This window comes from Coturnix japonica, chromosome 2 (assembly GCF_054131305.1).
Source record: "Coturnix japonica strain WE chromosome 2, WE-NBRP24, whole genome shotgun sequence".
Taxonomy (NCBI): domain Eukaryota; kingdom Metazoa; phylum Chordata; class Aves; order Galliformes; family Phasianidae; genus Coturnix; species Coturnix japonica.
In genome coordinates, this window is record NC_140664.1 from 23,677,268 (window position 1) to 23,698,547 (window position 21,280).

A 21,280-nucleotide genomic window follows, 5' to 3' on the forward strand; every position below is an offset into this window, starting at 1 on the left:
GAACATGAAGCTGAAGCAGAGAAGACTGAAATAGAGGAGAAGAAACCACCAGAACCTGCAGCCCCATCTGCACCCCCTCCACAAAAGGAAGAGCCAGAAGCAGACACTAAGCCTAAACCACGTCCAGTTATGCACAGAGGAACCACTAACGAATCTCTGATCATCACTATGTCTCCATCCCCAAGAGCAGAAGAAGGAGAGATCCTTAAAGTCGAAGCTAAAGAGAAGAAAAAGAAATAGATGGTGCTTTGGGCTGTGTTTTGTTGAATTCAAAGGGCTCAGTGTGACTTTGCCTTTGGGTACAAAAGATAAAAGTAGAGGCTACTCAAGAGAGAATCTACCCCGGCTATTTTTCTTCTCTCCTCTCCTGAAGCAACAGGACAAATTGTACACCTACATCTTAACCTTGAGGCTGAAGAGAGAACTCCTGGTGTAATACAAATTAGAGATCTGACTGGATTTCAGAACAGCTTCCTTCTTGGTTGATCTATGCTCTCCATTATCTCTTACTCCATCTTGTTCCTGCTTCTCTTTTTCCCTCTCCTGTTTATTCTCTCTTTCTTATTGTTTTTCCTCTTCATTAGTTTGCTTGTAATTTTCATGTCTGTACTGTTCTACTTTCTTTTCTGGTTTCCTATAGCTGTCCTGTTCCTTGTTACTTCACTACTGTTGCTGAGGTTACTTATGTTTCTGTCGATCCTTCTCTCTCCTCCCCTTATACTACTAATCAGTGACACGCTTTTATGACAGCACAGGTCAGCGCAGAAGGCTGATGCTCAGCATTAGAATGTTTTAGCTTAGGACAGACAGCTACAAAATAAAACCATATAAATAAATAAATAGAAAAGTCACAACATACAGAATGGGAAAGCAGGTTGTGTAGTTACTGCTAGTCTCCTGAAAGCAAAAGCAGTTATCTGTATTGACTCTGGTGAGTCAGAAGAGCAGAGCTAAGATATTACCCACATGCCCCTCGGGAGCAACCTTTAACTTTTGGTTGCTGATTTACACACTTCATGTTCTCAAGGGGCTGGATATTAATACTGCTCTCTGAAGAACAAGCATTTGATACTGGCTAATTTTATTGAAGAATCTCTTATCTAGAGTGGCCAATTTAGAAATAAGAGCAATTTTATAAAAAGTAGGATTTGCATTTTTTTTTGGCCACGTGCTACATGATTCCAAAAGGCTGAATGCTCCAGCTGTTCATTTCCACTACAGAGCTTACTTCACAGCAACAAATGAGCCATACACCTTATAGGATGGGCATACCTATGAACTACAGCAAATCCTTTACCTAGAAAGCTCTCTCTCAGCTGTGCCACTAACAAGAAGCTACCAAAGCCAACCTTCTTTGCACAGACTCAAAGCAAAAAGAGATATAAATTAAACAAAAAGATGAAGCAGTGTTTTAAGCTTAATTCTCAATTGCTTTCACTTTACACTTAACATGTTACAAATACCTAGAAAAACCCCAATGTAACACAAGAAAACCCTCCCCAACAATCCTCTAAATTCTTCTCCCTCTCCCTGTCTATTTTCATACCCCAGTGCAAACATAGTGCTGGGAACTACCATCTTTATCCAGAGGTCTGCAGACAAATCATATGGGCAGTTTACAGTTCCACAGCTGACCAGACAACCAAGATACAAGGAAAACACCATACCACAGTGGAAAAAAAAATTCCTTTTCAGGCTATTCATGTTCCTGTGGGCTACAAATTGTGCTGGTCTGTCCTGCTGAACACCAGTCATAGGCACAGCTGCAGAATCTGTGGGCACCTTGGCTGAGGAAAAGCTAGATGTGTTCTCTGTGTATTCTAAACAGCCTATGAAATGGCTGAAAAACAAATCACCCTCAAAAAGAAAATTCTGTCGTGTTAACAGTGAGGTCAATGTTTAACATGAGAAGAACCATTTTTATTGGTCTGTCAATTCCTATTTGATATGTAAAAAAAGAAAGGATACCACGCAACAGTGGCAGAAAATGGTATAGTACACCACAAAGAACTACTCATTTATTGTCCATCTGGGACATCTCAATACAAGATCAAAATGAGAAGTGCTACAAGACTGCTTTACAAGTGAGGTCTACTGTGAACATGATTTATGAATTCATTTCATTCACGGCTCTTAAATGACATTTTAAGGGGCAGTTTTCAAAACATTAAGTGGGAAAAGTACGTAATCCCCCATATTTTTGCAATTCTATATTGATGAGTAAAGCAAAAGATCTAGTCCCCTTCTGCCAATAAAAATTCTGTCAGGTTTTCAAAACAAACATTTCCATGGTTGGCATACTGAAGTTCAGTCACGTATTGTGACTGCATTAATTAACTATTAATTAACTGCAATAGCAAATGTTACACTGGAGCAACAGAACATCCCACAAGTTGTTGCCTCGCTGCAGCTCTTAGCAGCTGAGGTTTCCAAGAGGAGCTTGCCAGTTTCATCTCCAAATCTATCCAGCTATGCAAAGCTCTCTTGTTCCTTAGATGCAATATGAAAGAAGTTTCAGCACTTAAGGTCAGGGCTACACAAAGTCACCCTCATTTCTTTTTCAGATATTGTTGAATTATTTCCTAGAATCCATCTATATTTCTGAGTTGGGAGGGGCAGGAAGGTCCTGCAGTTCAAAATTCAACTATTTGTAGGGTTTGCACAGAAAGAAAACCATGCAGCACAAGAAACCTCAAGAAACGCTCCTTGTGTAAGGTGCATTAAACCTTGTGAAACTGCTTTTATCCTGTGGATTTTTCATTTGTACAGAAGCTGAGTGAATCATTCTAGAGCCCTTACTTGGTTCACCAAGGTACTGTATGGCATAACATACCACTGCGACACTATGCCTCCAGTAAGTCCCAGTTTGCCAGTAAATCATCCCTGTGTTGACTGCACCTGAATGTCAGTGAAGGGTCAATGGTTTTGAAATTTAAAAATAAACATATTTCTTCACTTCTCTACTTAAAACACAACAACACAGAGTAGAAAAAAAAAACTTGGAAAAACTGATAATAAGTGCATATTTCAGCATGGATGAGACAGCTGCTGCTAAAACTATCCAACTTCAGAATACCATGTTGATAAAGTCAGTACTTTATGTTTTATGAAATACAGGCTGCACATTCACAACCACCTAGTAAGAAGGCATTTTTCCCCATCTAATAATACTTATTTAATCTAAGCTGCTCAGCCTATGCATTACTCCTTACAGCAGTTACAAAAGCAGAATTTATAGTCCCAAAGAAAATGGTGAATACAAAAGCATGACAGGAGACGGTATACTGAAATGGCAATTTTAATGTATAGCATTGTAAACCAGTTAGCTTCAGAACTGAAATACATATGGAAAGCACTTTAAAAAACAGCAAAAAAAAAAAAAACAACTCACAACAACGCTGGTCACAGATTATTTCTCTGCCGTACATATGTATATATTAACATGTTAAACATCAAAAAGATCTTGATTACAAAGACTGCTATACATTATTTTTATCACAAGGTGGTGCAAGTGATCTATAAGCGCTTACACTTTCCAGAACTTGACAATATTTTGCTTGTTACTCTCAAACTAATATGGCATTTGTCACATGTAAAAATACAAACAAAAACAATAAAAAAAAATTGAAAAAAAATGGCAAATGAGAAAATTCCCCTTCCTCTTGATCCAATTTGGTGCTTACCTCAGCTCCAAATACTGCTTCAGCCTAGCACAAAAATTTCCAAGTTTTTCAACGTGCCATTAGCTGTATGCCCCAAAGAGGAGTATACTTGGAAAATGGCTCTAGCCACTGTCAGGTCTGAAGCATATTTATTTCACTAAGGATAGGGCACCTTGAGATGAGGCATTATTGATATGCTATTTAATTTCCTAAGCTCAATGAATACAGGATTAAGTTATATTTCATACACAGCAGATGATTACTACAGTTATGCTTATTAACATATGTTAATGCATTTAAATGCAGTTCCACAGCAACACAAGAAGAACTGTAACATAACTGAGATGCAGCATCATTTTTGGCAGAAAGCTCAAAGGGAATTTTTGGATTCCAATCAGCAGTACACATCCACTTCAGTGAATCTAGACAAAGCACTGATATCCCATCTCATTTGCTCTCTGTCTGCATGGAGCACATGACTGTGAAAGCACACTGGTGCAAAATCATACTTCATCAATTTAAAGCGGTGTGATTTAGGTTCATAACGACTTCCTTGATATCAATATTGTCTGTTGCAAATCAAGTATGAGTTTATTAGATCTTATGTTTGAAATACTGATGCATTTGCACATCACTTACAAGGAAATGACTCCATATATTTTTATATGAACAAAATATGAATTTTTATATATACATATTTACTATTCATATGTATATATATTTTTAAAGAGTGCTTGACTTAATACAAAATAAAATATATATATTTTTTATATCTCAGTCCTAAAACAATTTAGGTCCCTCTTCCACCAAGAAAAACAGAATAGAGAATAAATATCATATTACTTCATGACTGGTAACTAGTCAGCCGCCTAGAGAATCTTTGGACCAACTTACAGGATGTGTAAAGCAATCTCAATATTCATCCATGAACGTTAATACATTAACATGAATCCAGATCTTTGGCAGAATTACGCATATGTGGCAAAAGAACAGTGCAACTCCAACAGACAGAAAACACGCATACACTATAACCTGGTGCCATCTTGGGTGCCCAAGAAGGTTAAATTCAGTTTTAGCTCATTTTGTTGTAACATGCTACAACTAGACCATCCAAAATCCAAAAGATACTTTCTTAGAACTTCCTCCTGGGGGTGGAAGAGGAAAGATTGTTTTCTGCAGGCACTTTTCACCAGCTCTTGAGAGCTCATCAGAAAAACACGTGATTCAAAATACAACAAAAATCAATATTAAGTAGATTACGCTTTCAAGAACCAGCTTTGAATGATAACATGTAGTCATTAAACAAAATTTTTCAGTTAAAATGTTAACTTCACTTTAAAGATCAACAGGCATATGACTTTCCCCACTGAAAGGAAAGAGAGAAAAACACCTGAACTTCCTGGTTGTTTTGTTTTTTTGTTTTTTTTTTTGTGAAATTCTCACTCAAACACTGTATTTTTATGAGATTCTTAGAGATTTTGCCAGTATTTACACATTCTTAGATCTAAGGCACTGGTCAAAGGCACTAAAGTAGTAAATGTGAAGTATGTATGCAAACAGGACTTATACACTTTGTTCTGGCACTCATGTAACTCTACCACTACTGTAACAAAGTTTTCTTATGGTTCTTTAGTAGGCACAGAAGCCTGAAGTATTCCAGATTTGTTGTAGCATGTACAAACTAACCTGCTTGAAGATATGCCCTCTTTTTCACATCAGATTGCTCGTGCAATCACTGAGAAACTGCAGCACTTGGTGTTGATCCCCACTCAAGAAAGTAACTGGTCACTCTCACTGGCCATATTTATCAAATGGGCAGCCATTCTGCTCTATATCTATCTCCTCCTTCTCTCTGCATAGCCAATCTTTTCTTTCTCCCCCCTCTACTACTTTTCAAAATAAAACACATCCATGTAAGATCCATCACATAAGCATACATCGAATACTAAAACAATTGCAATTTTGGCCCTCAGAAGACACTCTTTGGCAAACTGTTTTGCAGGAAAAAGCTAACACGCATTACCACAGAGGTGCGCATATGTACATATATAGAAGTATCTTAAGAAACTCTCAAGTCCATAGGTACACCAAGTAAAGAAGGTATGAAGACTCAGCTTCCCCACTCAGCCCACTCACTTTGCAGCAGGATTCTTAGGAGGTTGCAATTTGTAGGTGCTGAAGTAGTTCACCACTTGCTGAGGGACTTCTGCCAGGACACACTGTGCCAAAGCTTCTTTTGGAGACTTAGGAAAAAAACAGAGAACATCAAGTTTCCATCTCTACCAACTGTTAAAGGAAATCCTAAGACAGGCAGTAAGTATCTCCACTACTAAGAGGAGTGAAAGTCTGACATTTACACAGTACCCTTCAAGGAAAAATGGAAGTTTCCATGTTAATATTGTTTCTACTGCAAGATAAAACAACCTTTTAAAAAATTTCCACTTTTTCTAAGATCAAAAAATGTTTAATAAATAATATTAATATTGCTCTTATTTCAATTTATTTTACCCATCCCAAAGAAGTCTTCAAATTTTTGTTTATAATTCACTTTTCCCTGAGATAAGACTTTTACGTGTCAGTCTGTGTAAGCCTGTGCATATTCTACTGGGTTGTACAGCAAAAAACAAAAATCAAGATTCAATTGATTCATGTCTTGGGAGGTAAGAGGTAGATATCTTTCTTTTAATGAAAACTACCAATACTGTTTTTCTACACACAACTTCTAATGATGACCACTTTACCAACTTACGCTTCAGTTCTGGCACCACATTAAAACGTGACATTCATATACTTTTAAAAAAGGACACGACCACAATAAGAAACACTTCTCCATAAGAACAGAATCACAGTAATACCTGCCTCCAAAATGAAAAACACATCCTCTCATTTAATCTAATCTCAGTTGGATTTACAATGGTCATTCAGCTGTAAGAACTTGTCGGAAATGCAGTGCCCAAACCAGGTATGTACTCTTTAAAACATGAATCAGCTCATGTTTTTCTCACCTAACAGAAACTCTACAGATGCTAAAAGTCTTCTGCCCTTACTTCTGAGCACTTGATACGTATGTATCTCAGACTTCAGATCTTTTTAGGGCCACTTCAAAAGTTCAAACTATACATAGGATATCATAGGAAACCTAGCACACCTCCATAGTTTTCACATACCTCACCATTAAAGTTACTTACATTATGGAACTTCCTAAATGGCACAAACTGGACAATGTCTCTGATAGCTGGTTCTCCTGATGAAGACCTAAGAACTCCATTGTCACCATCAAGAAACTCCATAGCATCGAAGTCTGCTCCTCCAACACCAACAATAATAATGGACATGGGCAATTTTGAAGCATTAACTATGGCAGTTCGAGTTTGATCAAGGTCTGTTATCACACCGTCCGTTATGATGAGAAGAATAAAGTATTGCTGTCAAATCAATAAACACCATGTTATGATAGAAAGAGACAACACATGGGGATACAGGCTTAGAAAAAAACATGCATAGGCTGTATATTAATGTGATTTTAAATAAGTTCACTGCACTCACTGAAGTTTACAAACATTTGTGTTTTGCTCAGGCTTCTGCACAGTCCAAAGCAACTGATTTGGACAATTAAATCTTCTAAAAGAAGTCATCTTTCAACACTCCTTCCTGGAAAACAATCCTCTCAGGCTTCCTTTCCTCTCCAAAATCCCCAAATAAACCCAAATAACTTACTTTCCAAGCATCTGTCCTGAGATATGAGGCAGTTTATTGCAGTTCTGGACAGAACACAGATTGCATTTGAAACTCGTATTTTTTCCCCCCTTCTGTTCTAACAATACCCTTATGAAACCGTAAACTTTGCTTCATTCATTTAAGAAAAGAGAAACAGGAGAATGTAACCAAGAGAAACAGAAAATGCCTCTTCAGAATTACCAACTCTTAATATGGTCAGACAGTTGCACATATGTAGGTCACTCTGAAAGTAATGCCTCCTAATTATTTCCATGGGAGCTACAACAGATACAAAGAACATACACAATTTTAGAGTAAATTCTCTACTACAAAACATTATTTTTCAACATAATCACCAACACTAGCTGTGCATTTTTGCCAGCAGTGAAGAAGAGCCTGCATGCCATGCTCCCAAAGTCTGTACCAGTGGAGATGACCCACTCTGCTGTCATCTGTCATATGGCAACAAAACCTAACAGCATATTGGTGGGAAATCACAACCCCTACTGCCATGTCATCAACAATCGCCTCTAACATAGTGGGCCACCATAATAAAATAGGAGGCACTACTTTCAGAGCAGCCTTTGCATTTATACGTAACAGGGTGGAAAGGGCAAGGTACACAGCACCTACAGTTTTATAATAAGGACAGTTCATTATCTATGTTAGTATCCATTTACTATCCCTGTTTTTTCTTGGTCATATGATTTTGAGCTCTGAATAGAAAATGCCATTAAGATACCATGTATTTTTTAAGTATCAACTCTGAAAAGTTTACTCTGCTAATGAGAATTATGAACAACCTGCTAGAATAAGTTAGATTTTATCTAGTTTCAAAGACAGCAAAAATCAATTCACAAGGTAAATTGACAGCTGTTAGGACAAGTTTACACTTACAACTTTATAAGAAAAATGGTGCTTATAAACAAGTATAGAATGAAAAATAAAAAATAAATACACTGTGATAACAAACTTACAGATGCTGTTTGCTGCTGTGTGGCTGCAGCAGCAAATCTTGCCACGTGATTTATAATTGGAGAAAAATTGGTTGGCCCATATAACCTCACTTGAGGAAGACAAGCACGATATGCATCAACAATGCCCTGGATTCCTAGAGAATAGAAATAGTTTCAATGTACTCCTTGCATATTAGAATATTTTGAAGCACTCAATCTTTCTAAAAACACCATTAGTTTCATAAAGTAGTGGCACAAAGATTTACAGCCAACCATGATGATAAAAATTAAATTATTCACAAGTAATGGAAGCCTTCAGCTTGGTTTTATGTCAAAAATAGAAATGCCAAACACTGTAAGTCCAATTATGTGCAATTAAATTTCAGCAGTCTTCTTTGGCTGGTAGTTTGTGGTAGTTAACAATGAGATCAGAGAGCCCATGTTGAACAGGCACTCACAGCATAGTACTCAAATTAGAAAAATCCACATCAGCAGAGTTTACCTGTACTGTGGATCTAGCTGTTAAAAAAGGTTTTCCTGAGTCATTTCAGAAGAGAGACCAAATGCTACTTCTGTTAATTAAGATGTAGTTTATAAAATTGTTTCCTGATGATGAGATGACTAATCTCATCTAATTTATTTGAGCAACATGCTTCACAGTTCTCTCTTCAAATGCTTTTCTTTCATCCTTTCATATTAGACATTTTATTCCCTACATCTGATGTTACTGTCTGTGACTTACCATTACAGAATGGGTTTGATGGGTTAAAATTTATAGGGAACTCATGTGACACCTGTTAATATACAAAAATCAGTCAGAAATATACACACAATTCCTTCCTAAAATACATGTTTTTAATTGACTTGTGGAGTGGATTTACATGCTCTATTACCTGATAGGAAGGAGGAATCTGTGCACCAAATCCAAAGACTGGAAACATCTTATCTCTAAAAAGGCAATTTTAAAGAAAATGAAATTACTGTTTTCCTCTAAAAGCTGTCCTAGTTCAGTAAGTTTAGCTAATCAGTACTGCCTTTAGTCATTAAAAGTGCAGTTATGAATTAAGAGGCAAAATTGGATGCAGTTCTCCCTGTAATTGGCTCTATAAACAAAACCAATTTTTAAACACCAAATTTTAAAAATTCAAACATTTATTTAAATTAATGATGCTCTTCACATCACAGATGTAAAAGCTTTACTTGACCTGCTGAAAATACAAATTTCTACCTGAGATTATATGATTGTGCAGTGACAACAGAGTCCTTTTTAACTCTACATTCACTGGCCCATCTGCTGACTACAAAAATCTATTCATACTATAAAAAATGAGTTAAAAGAATTAAAACTTACGTATCATAATCTTGAATGACCATCCCTACAGACCAAATGGCTGTTAGGTATTCATTAACTCCATCAGGACTGAGGTAATGAAGGGAGTCTGGAGAGCGCGGATCTCCATTGGAGCCTGTGAAATCTATCCCCACCTGTCAAATGCAGTATTCAAAACAAGCTATTGTTTGAGGTGAAAACGTTCATCTAATCACATACAAAGCCAGTGTAAAAACTTCAAAAGAATTATAAACTGTTATTACAAAAAATCTAATGGGTCCAGTACTTAAATACAAGTTCCTTGGAAGTTTAACACACTTAAAAAAAAAATACCACCACAAAAATAGTAGAAGCTCTACATCTCTTGGAAGCACAGAAATTTTTTCATCTGTCAGGTTTTTTTGGCTGTGTTTACTTCCAGTTACCATTCACAGCAGCTCTTCAACATCTGTGAATATAAGCTCTTGTTTCTTGTCAAACATCTCTTTCTGCTCAGACATGCAACTGGACAGACCCAACAGAAGAACTATTTCTAGACCTTCTCTGACCTCAAGAGGTCATCGTCTCTTCAATGATGATGATGCACTTACGTTGTATTAGTTTTGTGAACTACAACTTAAAAGCCGAACCCTATGTGGTAGCTTCTGAGTTTTACTTTACTTTAGCAAAGGGTCTTGAAAACCACAATCCAGGGCAAAAGGTAAATCTTTAGATAGGATGGGATTGGCAAGCAGGAGGAGTCATTATGAGAAAACAAAAACAACAAAAAAGAGACTGAACTGTCTACAACTCCTTTTCCCAATCATCCATGCACCACTCTTTAGAGAAGAAGCAGAAGAGTCAGAAAAAAAGCTGATTCTGGAAAGAGCATGCAGAAAGAAATTATTTTTAGTTTTATTTAGTATTTATCACTATCCTACTCCATTTTTAGTTGGCAATAAATTGAATAAACCTTCCCCAAGTCTAATCTGCCCATGACAGTAACCTGTGAATGATCTTATTTTTAGCCTGACCCAGAAGCTTTTCCATCTTATTCTCTCACCCTGTACTCCCTATAGGGAAGTTATAGCATGGCTGAGTGACCAGCCAAGATGAATTCAACACACTCTTCCACAGTACAGAACAAAATCATATAATAATCAAATGAAGAACACAGGCAATCAACAATACACTTCAGTTTGCCCCCAAAGTTTTAAAGTTGTTCTATATAGATGATTTAACTTACTGTGAAATTCAGCTGACACCCACCCATGATGTAATCAAGGAATGTACATTCTACTATGATCTGAAAACAAAAGACAGAAAGTAACTTTTTTAAAATTTTATTTATTTATTTATTTATTTTGAAAGGGAAAACAATAAGTATCATTGGAAGCACTTCTGAGGTTTCAAATTTCTTATCTTTACTAATATGAATCACTAATTACAATCCTAACTTTCACGGTAGCGAGGATATTTATAGTCAACGCCATCAGCTACACTTTGTATTGGAATCAAACTTGTTCCAGAGGTTCTTACAGACAGACAGCAGAGCAACTCCAAAATCAACATCATTAACAAAACATATTAAGACTTGGCAGATTTTAATTACAAAACTGAGTGTTTCAGGAATGGCCTTATAATCTGGTAAGCAACTTTCAAGAGAGTACTGAAGGGGAAGGAGGTGAGGGACTCACTCAAGAGCAGACAAGTTTCACCTGTAAATCACTCCATTCTTTATGTAAATCAAAGCCATTAAACATTTACTATGTCTGCCAGCTTCACACATTTTGAAGTTTGAGGATGAAGGTATACTTGACGAAAGCTGTTACGCCTGAACAATTAAAAACAAAGTAATATGAGAATATATTACTCACCTCACAGTGCTTAACGCTCACAATTCCAGAGTTTTTGTAGTTTTTCTTCTTTTGTCTTTTCTTCTCATTGATGCACTCAAATTCAACCTGCACAAATGCAAAACAAAAGTACTATAAGTAGTATTTATTCAACAACTTCAGAATTTTTCCCTCTAGCACTCATACATTTGGCTTATATTAGAAAATGCATTTTGCTTCACTATCAAAAGTAAGCACAGCCATCCCAATATCAGCAAGAAAAATCCTATTATCCTCCCATCAAAAAAACAGATAATTCTCTCTTACCAAAAGCTTACAAGAAGGTTCATTTAGACAACTGTACTTCAACTATATGAAGAATCTCAGTACAACTTACTTTTTGTCAAAGGCACAGAGACTCAGGCAAATCACTACTGTTCCCACAGCAGTGCCAGTTACATAACGAAATGAAAGATATATATTTAATCTTTCCAGAAACAATTTCTACACTCTTCATTAGCTAAAACAGTACCCTAACCAAAGGGTGAGATCTGTAGCTAGCTATGTTAAGTAGGTACTGCCATCATGCAGTCACTACTGGCATAATGCAGTATGTTTGGTTCATAAGTAGCCAGAGGAACTATTTCAGCCATACCTTCTGACCTGCTGCCAGAAAAACAGGCTCCACTTATTTGGTTTAGATTAAACTACACTTTACAAAAAATCACCTTGCAATTAATCTCAAGTGAAAGAGGGCACTGAGTAAACTAGCCAGGTCAGCACCTGAGAAGCCTACATGCCCCTTCTTTATCCCTGCTAGAAAAAATATCTTCCATAAATGTAGCTGATACCATAATTGTGAGAACCCAAGAACACACTTGGGAGTACCCATACTCCAATTCCAACACACAATGGAAATATTTTATAGATCTTATCAAACTATTCGGAAGATGTGAGATTAGAAATATATTATTTTTGAAAGAAAAAATGACTGCACACCATTTGCATTGTCTTGTATCTATACTCCATATTACTGAGACAGTAAAAATAAAGGAAAATATATAAAGGAAAATACAAGGAAACCAGAATTCTCTGCAAATAACACAGAAGATTAAAAAGCACTAAGTGGAACCCCGTAGTAACTCAAAATTAATTCAGGAACAGGTATCAACAAGAACAGACTGGCAAGACTCAAAACAACAATAAAAAATAAAATAAAATCTAGAGTCAAGGCTGACTCCTCGTCATTAACAGCTCTGAAGAACTTAGTACAAATACAACACTCAAGATGTTACAAAAGTACAGGCAGGTGCTCAGTGCATCTTATTACTGTCAGTTCAGGAATGATTCTGAAGATTTTCAGAACTAAATGAAAAGATGCTAAAATATTTTGGCAAAATATATATCAGTAAAGCATACACTTTTCTGCTATGGTTACTATACCTTCTTTCTTTCTTTTCTTTTTTTTTTTTTTTTTTTTTCCTGAAGTGAAAACTTTATTACAAGGTTTGCAAGTTGTTGCTACTCTTCAGAACGCTAAAAGTAAATTCACTTTAAAGAAGAGGTAATGACCAACTGAAGAATGTATGAAGTATTACAGTTGTTAAAAATAAATTTTAAAAAAAAATTATGCAAATTATGGCATTTATTTTTTTTACAGGGGATGAGTGTTGTGGGTTTTTTTTCTAGGGGAGTCAAAGGAAAGTTACAGTTAATTAAATTAATTTCTGCAGATGGTTAGGCACTTGATATTTAATATCAAAATAAAGAGGAAAAAAAGCAAAACACAACTCTAGCCAAGATATGAGGCCCAGAAAAGTAGAGTCACAGTGTAAATATCCAGACCAGACAGTTTCAACTACGGTAGCACTGTTCAGCTGTAATGTAACACAACTCAGGTACCAAAAAAAACTTACCATGTAAATTTTGTCCTGAAATTAGTAGAACACCTCAAAAATATCTAAGTAGCTTAGAATATGTAAGACTTACAGGTGAGGACCGAGATGCTTCCTTCAGTTTTGACATTGTTGTTTGGAAACTTCCTATGAGATCATGAGACCCATCACTATCATAGTCATAACACTCAACCTAAAATGAAGCATTACTCATTGTTAATATCAGAAGTAAGCCTACAAAAGCAATAAATGCTGCAATGGTATTTTTACATGAGACTGAACATCCAAAATATTCCTGGAACTCTTACATCATTGACTTTTTCTTGTGTTGCAGTCTAAGGTTTGCATAAGCATTTAATGATCATGGATTTCAACAGGGTAAAAGCCAAACCACCCAGTTGCAGATCCTATCCTCCATTGAACTGAAGACTTGAGAATGTCAAATAGTGAAAGGTCTCACACAGGAGGAAAAAAAATCAACATTTTGGGAACAAGAGGATATTCCAACTCTTTCCAATATGATCTATATATATTTTACCCACCATCATCATGGGTTAGAAGGCTTAATTTTTCATAAGCATTAAGCAAATTTAACATTGAGTATCTAGCTAACAATTCAGCAATTTTTTCTTTTAAGCTACCAGGAGAATTTTACTAATACTTAAACAATGCATTAATCTACAAAAGAACTCAGAATCTGTAAGTATAAGAAGGTTCAGCTCTAAATCTAGAAAGGACTTTATTTTTTCCTAATGCTAGAAAACTTAGAGACTCTATGATCCATGCTTCATGGATCTGAATATCAGCTAAAATCCCTCCTTGTCTGTATTCAGCATTTAATGGTAAGGATTCAGTATTCAAATAATTCATCTTTCAACACCCCCAAGACAGAACAAGGAGAAAACAGACTTTTTTTTTTTTTTCCCCTGTTTGAGAACATATCAGTTTAAGTGAACAGAATTTTACCACTGTTACTTTCACCATAATGCCTTTATTTTTGAAAGCTAAAGCTCCAAAAAAAACAAAAAAAAAAACAAAAAAAACTATGTAACTTCACATGCTCATTCCATCCACTTCTGATATTTTATTACAGTTTTACATGTAGACATGCTAGTTAGCTTACTGCAATTAATCAAATCACAGAAAAATGAACCTAAACAAATTAAAATGTTAAAATCAGAAGCCCAGGAAGGAATTTTCAATTATTTTGAATCAAAAGATAAACCTCAAAAAAAAACTCTTTTCCAGAGTATGAAAATATATGTATATATGTATGTATAGAAAACTGCACAGATGCTTTCACACCTTTTCTTCAACACTGAAAAAGTCTTCCTAAATTTGAGAAACAATTCAATTGTATTGACCACTTCATTTAGGAGTAACAATGAAAACCAAACAGTGCGAACATACAGGTCTGAGTTCCTGGGTGTAATTATCTTTCAGAAAACAAAAAATAATGTTGCAGCACAAAACATTATGTGGAAATTCTAAGCTGTGGAGAACATGCCTCAATGTTGCAGTTTGCACTACTCCTACAGCATTCTGAATGCACTAACAAATACAAAACGCATGCACATGCACTGAACAGCAACTTAAATCTCATATAATCATCCACAATATCAACAGATTGATGTTCACACCAAATGCCAGGTGTATTATTTTGAACACCAAATGTAAGCCAATCAAATAATCAGCCAAGAGCTTTGGTACCTGAGATCTAAAACTAAAGATGCTTCTTGAGCCAAAAGTTACAGTTCTTGTTCATGGTTATCAGTAATTTCATTTTAAAGGAATTAGTTTGTCTTGCCTATTTGATTAATTGAATTTAATTTTCAAAACTTAGCCCAGGCAAGACAGAAACCTTTATTTTATTCCACATATACTCTCTCTTGAACACATGGTAACACTAAGGAACCACGTGAAAATATTATATAAGAATTTTCCCCTGCAGAATCTGTGTGCTTGTTCCAAATCAACGATTCACTTTTGTAGCACATAAAAGCTTCACTGACTACAAACACACTCACAAAAAACACAGCAATAAATCCAGAAGATGAAGACTCAGCTTGGTTTGTGCATTGCTGGGAATACACAAACTAAGCCAATAAATGGATGAAAAGACACTCATTAGGGAAAAACTGGTATTTTTACTTACTATGACAAATAGCCCATTATGTACATAACTGTGTGCATATAAAACTGTTAAAGTATTATTTAATCCTTCAATAATATGATACAATTTTGTTTGCATTTTAATGTTTGAAGTGATAGCTCCTGGTTTTCTAAGTTACTACACACCAGAAGCTGAAATTCAGCCTCCTGTCTGTTTGCTTGCAAGTCAGTCATTAATTTAGTCAATGGCCTTTGTTTTATCAGAGATGTTTACTGGAAAAAAATAAAATAAATAAAATACATATTTATAACATACTCAGAAGCAAGACCTACTTAAGGAAACAGCTATTTCAAGGTAAAGGTAAAAAGAAAGAATCAAGAAAAGAAGAAAACAAAGTAGCAGCAAGGGAAGCACATTCTCAGGTTCTGCACTTGTGAAACTGTTTATTAGGCTGCTCTATAACTATGTATTTAAACATATACAGGTGCTTGTAACATTCACATCTCTGTGGCCGTTAAGCATTTTCCAGGATTGCCTCAAGCCACAGTACTAATATTGGTCACATGCAGTTCATGCTCTCATTTGTTTTTCCCCAAAGGACAGAAAGTACAATAGTTTCATTTGTTGTTACTGTTTTGTTTGTTTGTTTGTTTTCCAAATGCTAAAATAACAGGTTCCCATGATGTTCATGTTAGCTTATAAATGCAGTTGTGATTGGCTACTTATCTTTAATTCCTTTCTTAAACTATGGAAATTCCTGAAGAAAAAACACTCAGAAGTTAAACATACTTCATTCAAGGTAAGATCTGAAACGCCCGAGTTAGAGATCAGTGCTGGTAAACTCTGCAGACTTGGTTACCCTTCTGACAGAAGGTTCAGTTTCATCTGAGGAGAAAAGCTGTGTGACCTGGAATTTACAAGATGATGCACCTAGTCCACATCTGTTACCTCAGCTTGTATATTGAGAAAAAGTGCAATTAATCACATCAGGCAGCACAATAAGAGTTTCATTAGTGTTATCTACTGCACCAGTTACAGTGTTACATGATCCAAAGCACAGAATAAAGCATATTCTAACTTTGCATATACCTAAATGACTTTCAAATTAATAAATAATAAAAGCTCTAAGAGTTCCATTTAGTTTGAAACAAAAAGAAACAGTAACTAGAATAACACATTTCCCATTGATTCATATATATATTTCCTATACATTACCTTAATGGGCTTATCCATGTCACTGTAGCACAGAGAATTGAGAGAGATTTTAAAGGGTCTCCAAGCAGGATTCAAATTGTTTTTAATAACCTGGAAGAAAAAAAGCCAGATTAGTATCATATCTCAAAAGTAAAAAGTAGTCATCTATAATTGGTCATACCTCCATACAATGACATTTGTAATCAACCATTGACTAATGCTGCCGTCAATCAATTCCTAAAATCCAAATCCTAATATATAGGAATAATATGTGATATAAATAAAGATTCTTAAAATGCAGTATCATTGCCCAACAGAGATGGGATCTTTTCAGTTCTATTTTCCAGACTGCACTGTGACCTACTATACAGTTCAACTACACTGCAAAGTTTTTCATTTCTTTATACTTAAATATATAATTATTATTTTAACCTCTCAGATGCCCCCCCCCCCCCCCCCCCCCGCCTTTAATACAAACAATATGCTCACAAACATGACATACCAAGAAAAACGTGGAAAATTATTACATTTCTAAACACAGCAGTGCTCTGGAAATTACTTTTCAGTCCAGCCAGTGCTTATTCTGAAATGCTACTTATGGAAATATATGCAATAATAGTGCTTGAGGACAAAAAAGACACCTTACTGCACAAGGTCTCTCAAGCTGAAAGCTAATCAATTTGTCAACCAGAAACTGTCCAAATACAAATAATGATGATTTTATAAAGCAAAACAAAACAAACAAAAACAACAACAAAAAAAAAAAACCAACACCACAAATCATAACAAGAAACACTTAATACCTAGCTAGTAACACTTAGATTTCCAGCACTACTGATACTTAGAGGTAGAAATATTTATTTTGAAAATCACCATAGTAAATAATAAATGAACATACATAAATAAACACAAAGATTTTCAAGATCTGTAACACACAGAAATAGCCTTCCAATCAATTCCAGACTGGAACAGCAAATTCTGGATTCATTATTTAAACAGAAGATGACTGAAATCCTTGTGGAAAACATACTTTTTATGCAGAAGAATGGTCTTGTGGGAGAAACTGGTTCTATATGCCTCACACAAAGGAACTCATACTTCGACACTTGTCTCATACAAATATGGTTACAACCCTTTCAACATGCACACTACCCAGGTTTTTATGAGGGCCTGAGCTTACATTAGAGTGAGACATTTTTAACCTATTCCTATCCCGCCAATCGCTGCCATGGAACCTGTGCCCCTCCCAGCCAGAAGGCTGCTGCTGCAGTCCAAACTCCACATTACCCTTGACATGCCCTTGCTATGCAAGCATCTGGTATAATTCCATTCATTAGTAAACTAGTACAGCTAGGTGACACTGACATAAAAGAGAAACACAGTCACATGTCCAAATTCTACATTTAGAGCAGCTCTTAAATGTTTTGAAAAGGCACCATATACAGACAGACTCATCTTCTAAATTACTGAAAGTTCTAAAATAAATAAATAAATAAATAAATAAATAAAAATAGATGTCATAAAGCAGGATCAAAGCAATGTAAACTTTCTGTCCTGTGAGAAGAGAAAGTCAGTGGAACAGATGAGGGGACTTCTAATAAAACCACATGTGAACTACTGAATCATACTCTTCTGGTTGCAAGGCAGTATGACACACTGAAAATCAAAGAAACCTCAGCTCAAGGTTGTGAGCAAAGAATATCCTACCTCTGTTCTGTGAACCATCACCCAGTTTCCATCTGCAGTCTGCTTGTGGAATTCCAGATAAGGATCTGACTTCCCAAAAAAGTCCTGTATTTCAAGAACATATAATTATCCCAGAACACCCTGTGGCATAAACACCATTAAATGCCACTTAAAAAACACTTAAGATTAAAAAAAGTAAAGTGAATATTCAGGGAACAAACACTTCATATAAAGAAATGTCATTTTGCTTATATTACCCTTTCTGAAAGTTCTGCTATGACTACATACTACACACCCAACAGTTCAAGCAAGTGAATAATTAGAGGAATAAGTATTAGGATACATAGTAAGTAAGGATTTGATCCAATTTATAAATAAATAAATAAATCATCAAATCAGCCAAGAAAACTGATAATATTTTCTCTGTTATTGAAATTACAATAAAGCTTTGTTTTTAAAAGTTTTTTCCTAAACACAAACACTTTACAAGCACTAAAACATTTAACAGACTTACACATTCTGATTGAACTTTCTAACATTTTCTTAGAGCACTAACTGGTAATCAGTTATATACATATTCAAGTCAATGGATCTAGAAAAACTCCCTTACCTTTACAATTAAGCATAACACCACCCATTTAAATGGAGATGCTGTCCACAAAATATCTCTACAACATATTAATTATATTTGGGAGTGGTATAATTCATTTAAATACGTGCAATGAAGTTGCTCTAAAGCTGTCTTCCTTCAATTTCTTTTTTTAGTGTAAATAAAATCTTAGTTGATATAATCAATTAAGAAAAAAAAAACAAGAATGAACATTTTGTTTTCACAGAATCACAGAATTGTAGGGGTTGGAAAGGGACCTCTAGAGATCATCGAGTCCAACCCCCCTGCCAAAGCAGGCTCCCTACACCACGTCACACAGGTAGGCGTCCAGGAGGGTCTTGAATATCTCCAGAGAAGGAGACTCCACCACCTCCCTGGGCAGCCTGTTCCAGTGCTCAGTTTTTTCTTTTGACAACATTCTGATTTTACTGTTTTATCAAAAAAAACAATCAATTAAATACCTTATTGTCCAATTTCCTTGCTTCTACTTCAAATAAGACAACCCTGTTATCCTTCACTTCTTCCGCTGTAATCTAGATAGGCAAAAAAATAATTATTTTGTGTCTAGAAATGATACTTTTCTTATCTGTTCATAATACTTCTATGATAATTTCATTTTAAGAGGTATGTTTGCTCAGAAAGAAATAAGTAAAAAATCAGGGCAGGAGGAGCAACAATTTGGTTTGATATTGGGATTCACTACAGCAATGACACTACATAGAAGATACTGCCAAACATAATTATTTGGATGGATGCAATGAGTCTTCCACATGCAGAAGCTGAGCAACTCTCCCTCTGGATGACAAAGAAATATTTGCAGAGAAAAAAAACCCAAACAAACTATGTGAGATTACTCATAGCACTGTAGATTGGACATACTGTGCTCATGCCTCAAAATAAATAAATGCAACAAAACAATATCTAAGGATAAATGCTGAAGAATGTTATGCCTTACCGTAATACTTCCTTTCCCAGCAGGTCTGCCATTTTTAAGTACTAGCGGTTTTGTTAGAGTCTTGCTAGAAACTATCTGCCAAGATAAAATTTGAGTATTAAGCACTGTTAAAGCAATTAAACAGATTTCCAAATAAATGAAATAAGACAACAATGTACTATCATTTTAAGAGCTTTTCCTTCATCCTGAAGATGACAGGCAACAGCATTATATTTATTTTCTATGGTCTCCTATAGATAAAATAGGTAATAGGTACACTTGAAAACTAAAAAATAACAATGCAGAAAAAACATACAGAGTTTCAGATGAAACTGAAATAAAGTACAATGCAGTAACACAATACATGCCTGAAGAAAAATAATATCTTAGATTCCATTCTCAAACTGTTCTCAGGGTTTCCACACACACTGAGTCAATTTACACAAACATCTTCAGTAAAGAGATTTATAAAAACAATACATTATGCAAGCAATGTCACCTCTCCCTCAACAGTGATTCTAGACGGCTATTTTACACTTTCCAAGCAACCATTCCTAAGAAGCACATCTATTTATTAATGAACTTCATTTCACAATGCCAGCAGGGAGGGAAATGCCAAGACAATTCTTCTGAGTATAAATGCCTTTGAAGGATGCTTTAAGAACATCTTCTAAGATAAAGAAGATGCTCAACTGCAGTAGCACCAATAGTAAAAACTGGCAGGGAAATTAGAGTGAAATCTATTTACAGTCCTATGTAGAACCAGAATCACTGCCTGCCTTAACTGAAAAACAAATTGCCAACATTAACAGGGCCCTTGTGAACACACACGTTGCTACACACCAGTTTCTCTCTATATATTTTTTTACTTCAGTGTATAAAAAATAATTAGAGGTTTATTCTAAGTTACTTTCAGAACAACAATCTGGACAGTCAATATTTTAAAGCAAATTTTAAGGCAGCACCTTAAAAGCTTTTGAAAAAAAATAAAAATAAAAAAAAAGAATAGTATAAACTGAACTGAGGTTTTGGGAAAAAAAAAAAAAAAAAAAGGGAAATCTGATACACCAAATACAAGTTAACATTGTGATAAAGTTAAGGTAGATGTGGTAAATGATTTGCACTGACTTTTATTTTCTCAGTATTATGGGAAATTCGCATACTTACTTGTCCCAGTGTACATTCAAATTCTCCTAGGAAGTCATCATCAGTCAGTTCAATGGTTTTGTTATCAATATCATATATTCCAAATTTAAGTTTCTGAACAATCTCAAAATAGTAATCAATTAGAAATTTCTTTGAAAATTTAGGGTTCAAGGAATTCTTAATTCTTTCCGTGCGATCAACCTGCAGTCAGAAAGATATCACT

At 35.4% G+C, this 21,280-nt stretch overlaps 2 protein-coding genes across 5 annotated transcripts in view; one reads left to right on the plus strand and one right to left on the minus strand.

Annotated features, from left to right (window-relative positions):
• The window catches only part of CNGB3 (cyclic nucleotide gated channel subunit beta 3), a 58,586-nt gene extending 55,200 nt beyond the window's left edge, over positions 1 to 3,386 (plus strand). For all 3 annotated transcript variants that reach the window (XM_085537247.1, XM_085537248.1, XM_085537249.1), the window contains one exon: positions 1 to 3,386. In XM_085537247.1, coding sequence (XP_085393373.1) covers positions 1 to 240 — 240 coding nt within the window. In that variant the 3' untranslated portion in view covers positions 241 to 3,386.
• Positions 3,283 to 21,280, minus strand: part of CPNE3 (copine 3) — a 26,709-nt gene continuing 8,711 nt past the window's right edge. The window contains exons 3-16 of one of the 2 annotated variants that reach the window (XM_015855817.2): positions 21,079 to 21,258; positions 19,933 to 20,007; positions 19,439 to 19,510; positions 18,389 to 18,472; positions 16,703 to 16,792; positions 13,469 to 13,567; positions 11,522 to 11,608; positions 10,891 to 10,950; positions 9,687 to 9,820; positions 9,229 to 9,283; positions 9,078 to 9,129; positions 8,357 to 8,490; positions 6,851 to 7,087; positions 3,283 to 5,905 (exon numbers count right to left, since the gene is read on the minus strand). In XM_015855817.2, coding sequence (XP_015711303.1) covers positions 5,795 to 5,905; positions 6,851 to 7,087; positions 8,357 to 8,490; positions 9,078 to 9,129; positions 9,229 to 9,283; positions 9,687 to 9,820; positions 10,891 to 10,950; positions 11,522 to 11,608; positions 13,469 to 13,567; positions 16,703 to 16,792; positions 18,389 to 18,472; positions 19,439 to 19,510; positions 19,933 to 20,007; positions 21,079 to 21,258 — 1,470 coding nt within the window. In that variant the 3' untranslated portion in view covers positions 3,283 to 5,794. Of the gene's footprint in view, positions 5,906 to 6,850; positions 7,088 to 8,356; positions 8,491 to 9,077; positions 9,130 to 9,228; positions 9,284 to 9,686; positions 9,821 to 10,890; positions 10,951 to 11,521; positions 11,609 to 13,468; positions 13,568 to 15,529; positions 16,284 to 16,702; positions 16,793 to 18,388; positions 18,473 to 19,438; positions 19,511 to 19,932; positions 20,008 to 21,078; positions 21,259 to 21,280 lie in introns of those variants that run through there. The other variant, XM_085537250.1, reaches the window with a different exon arrangement.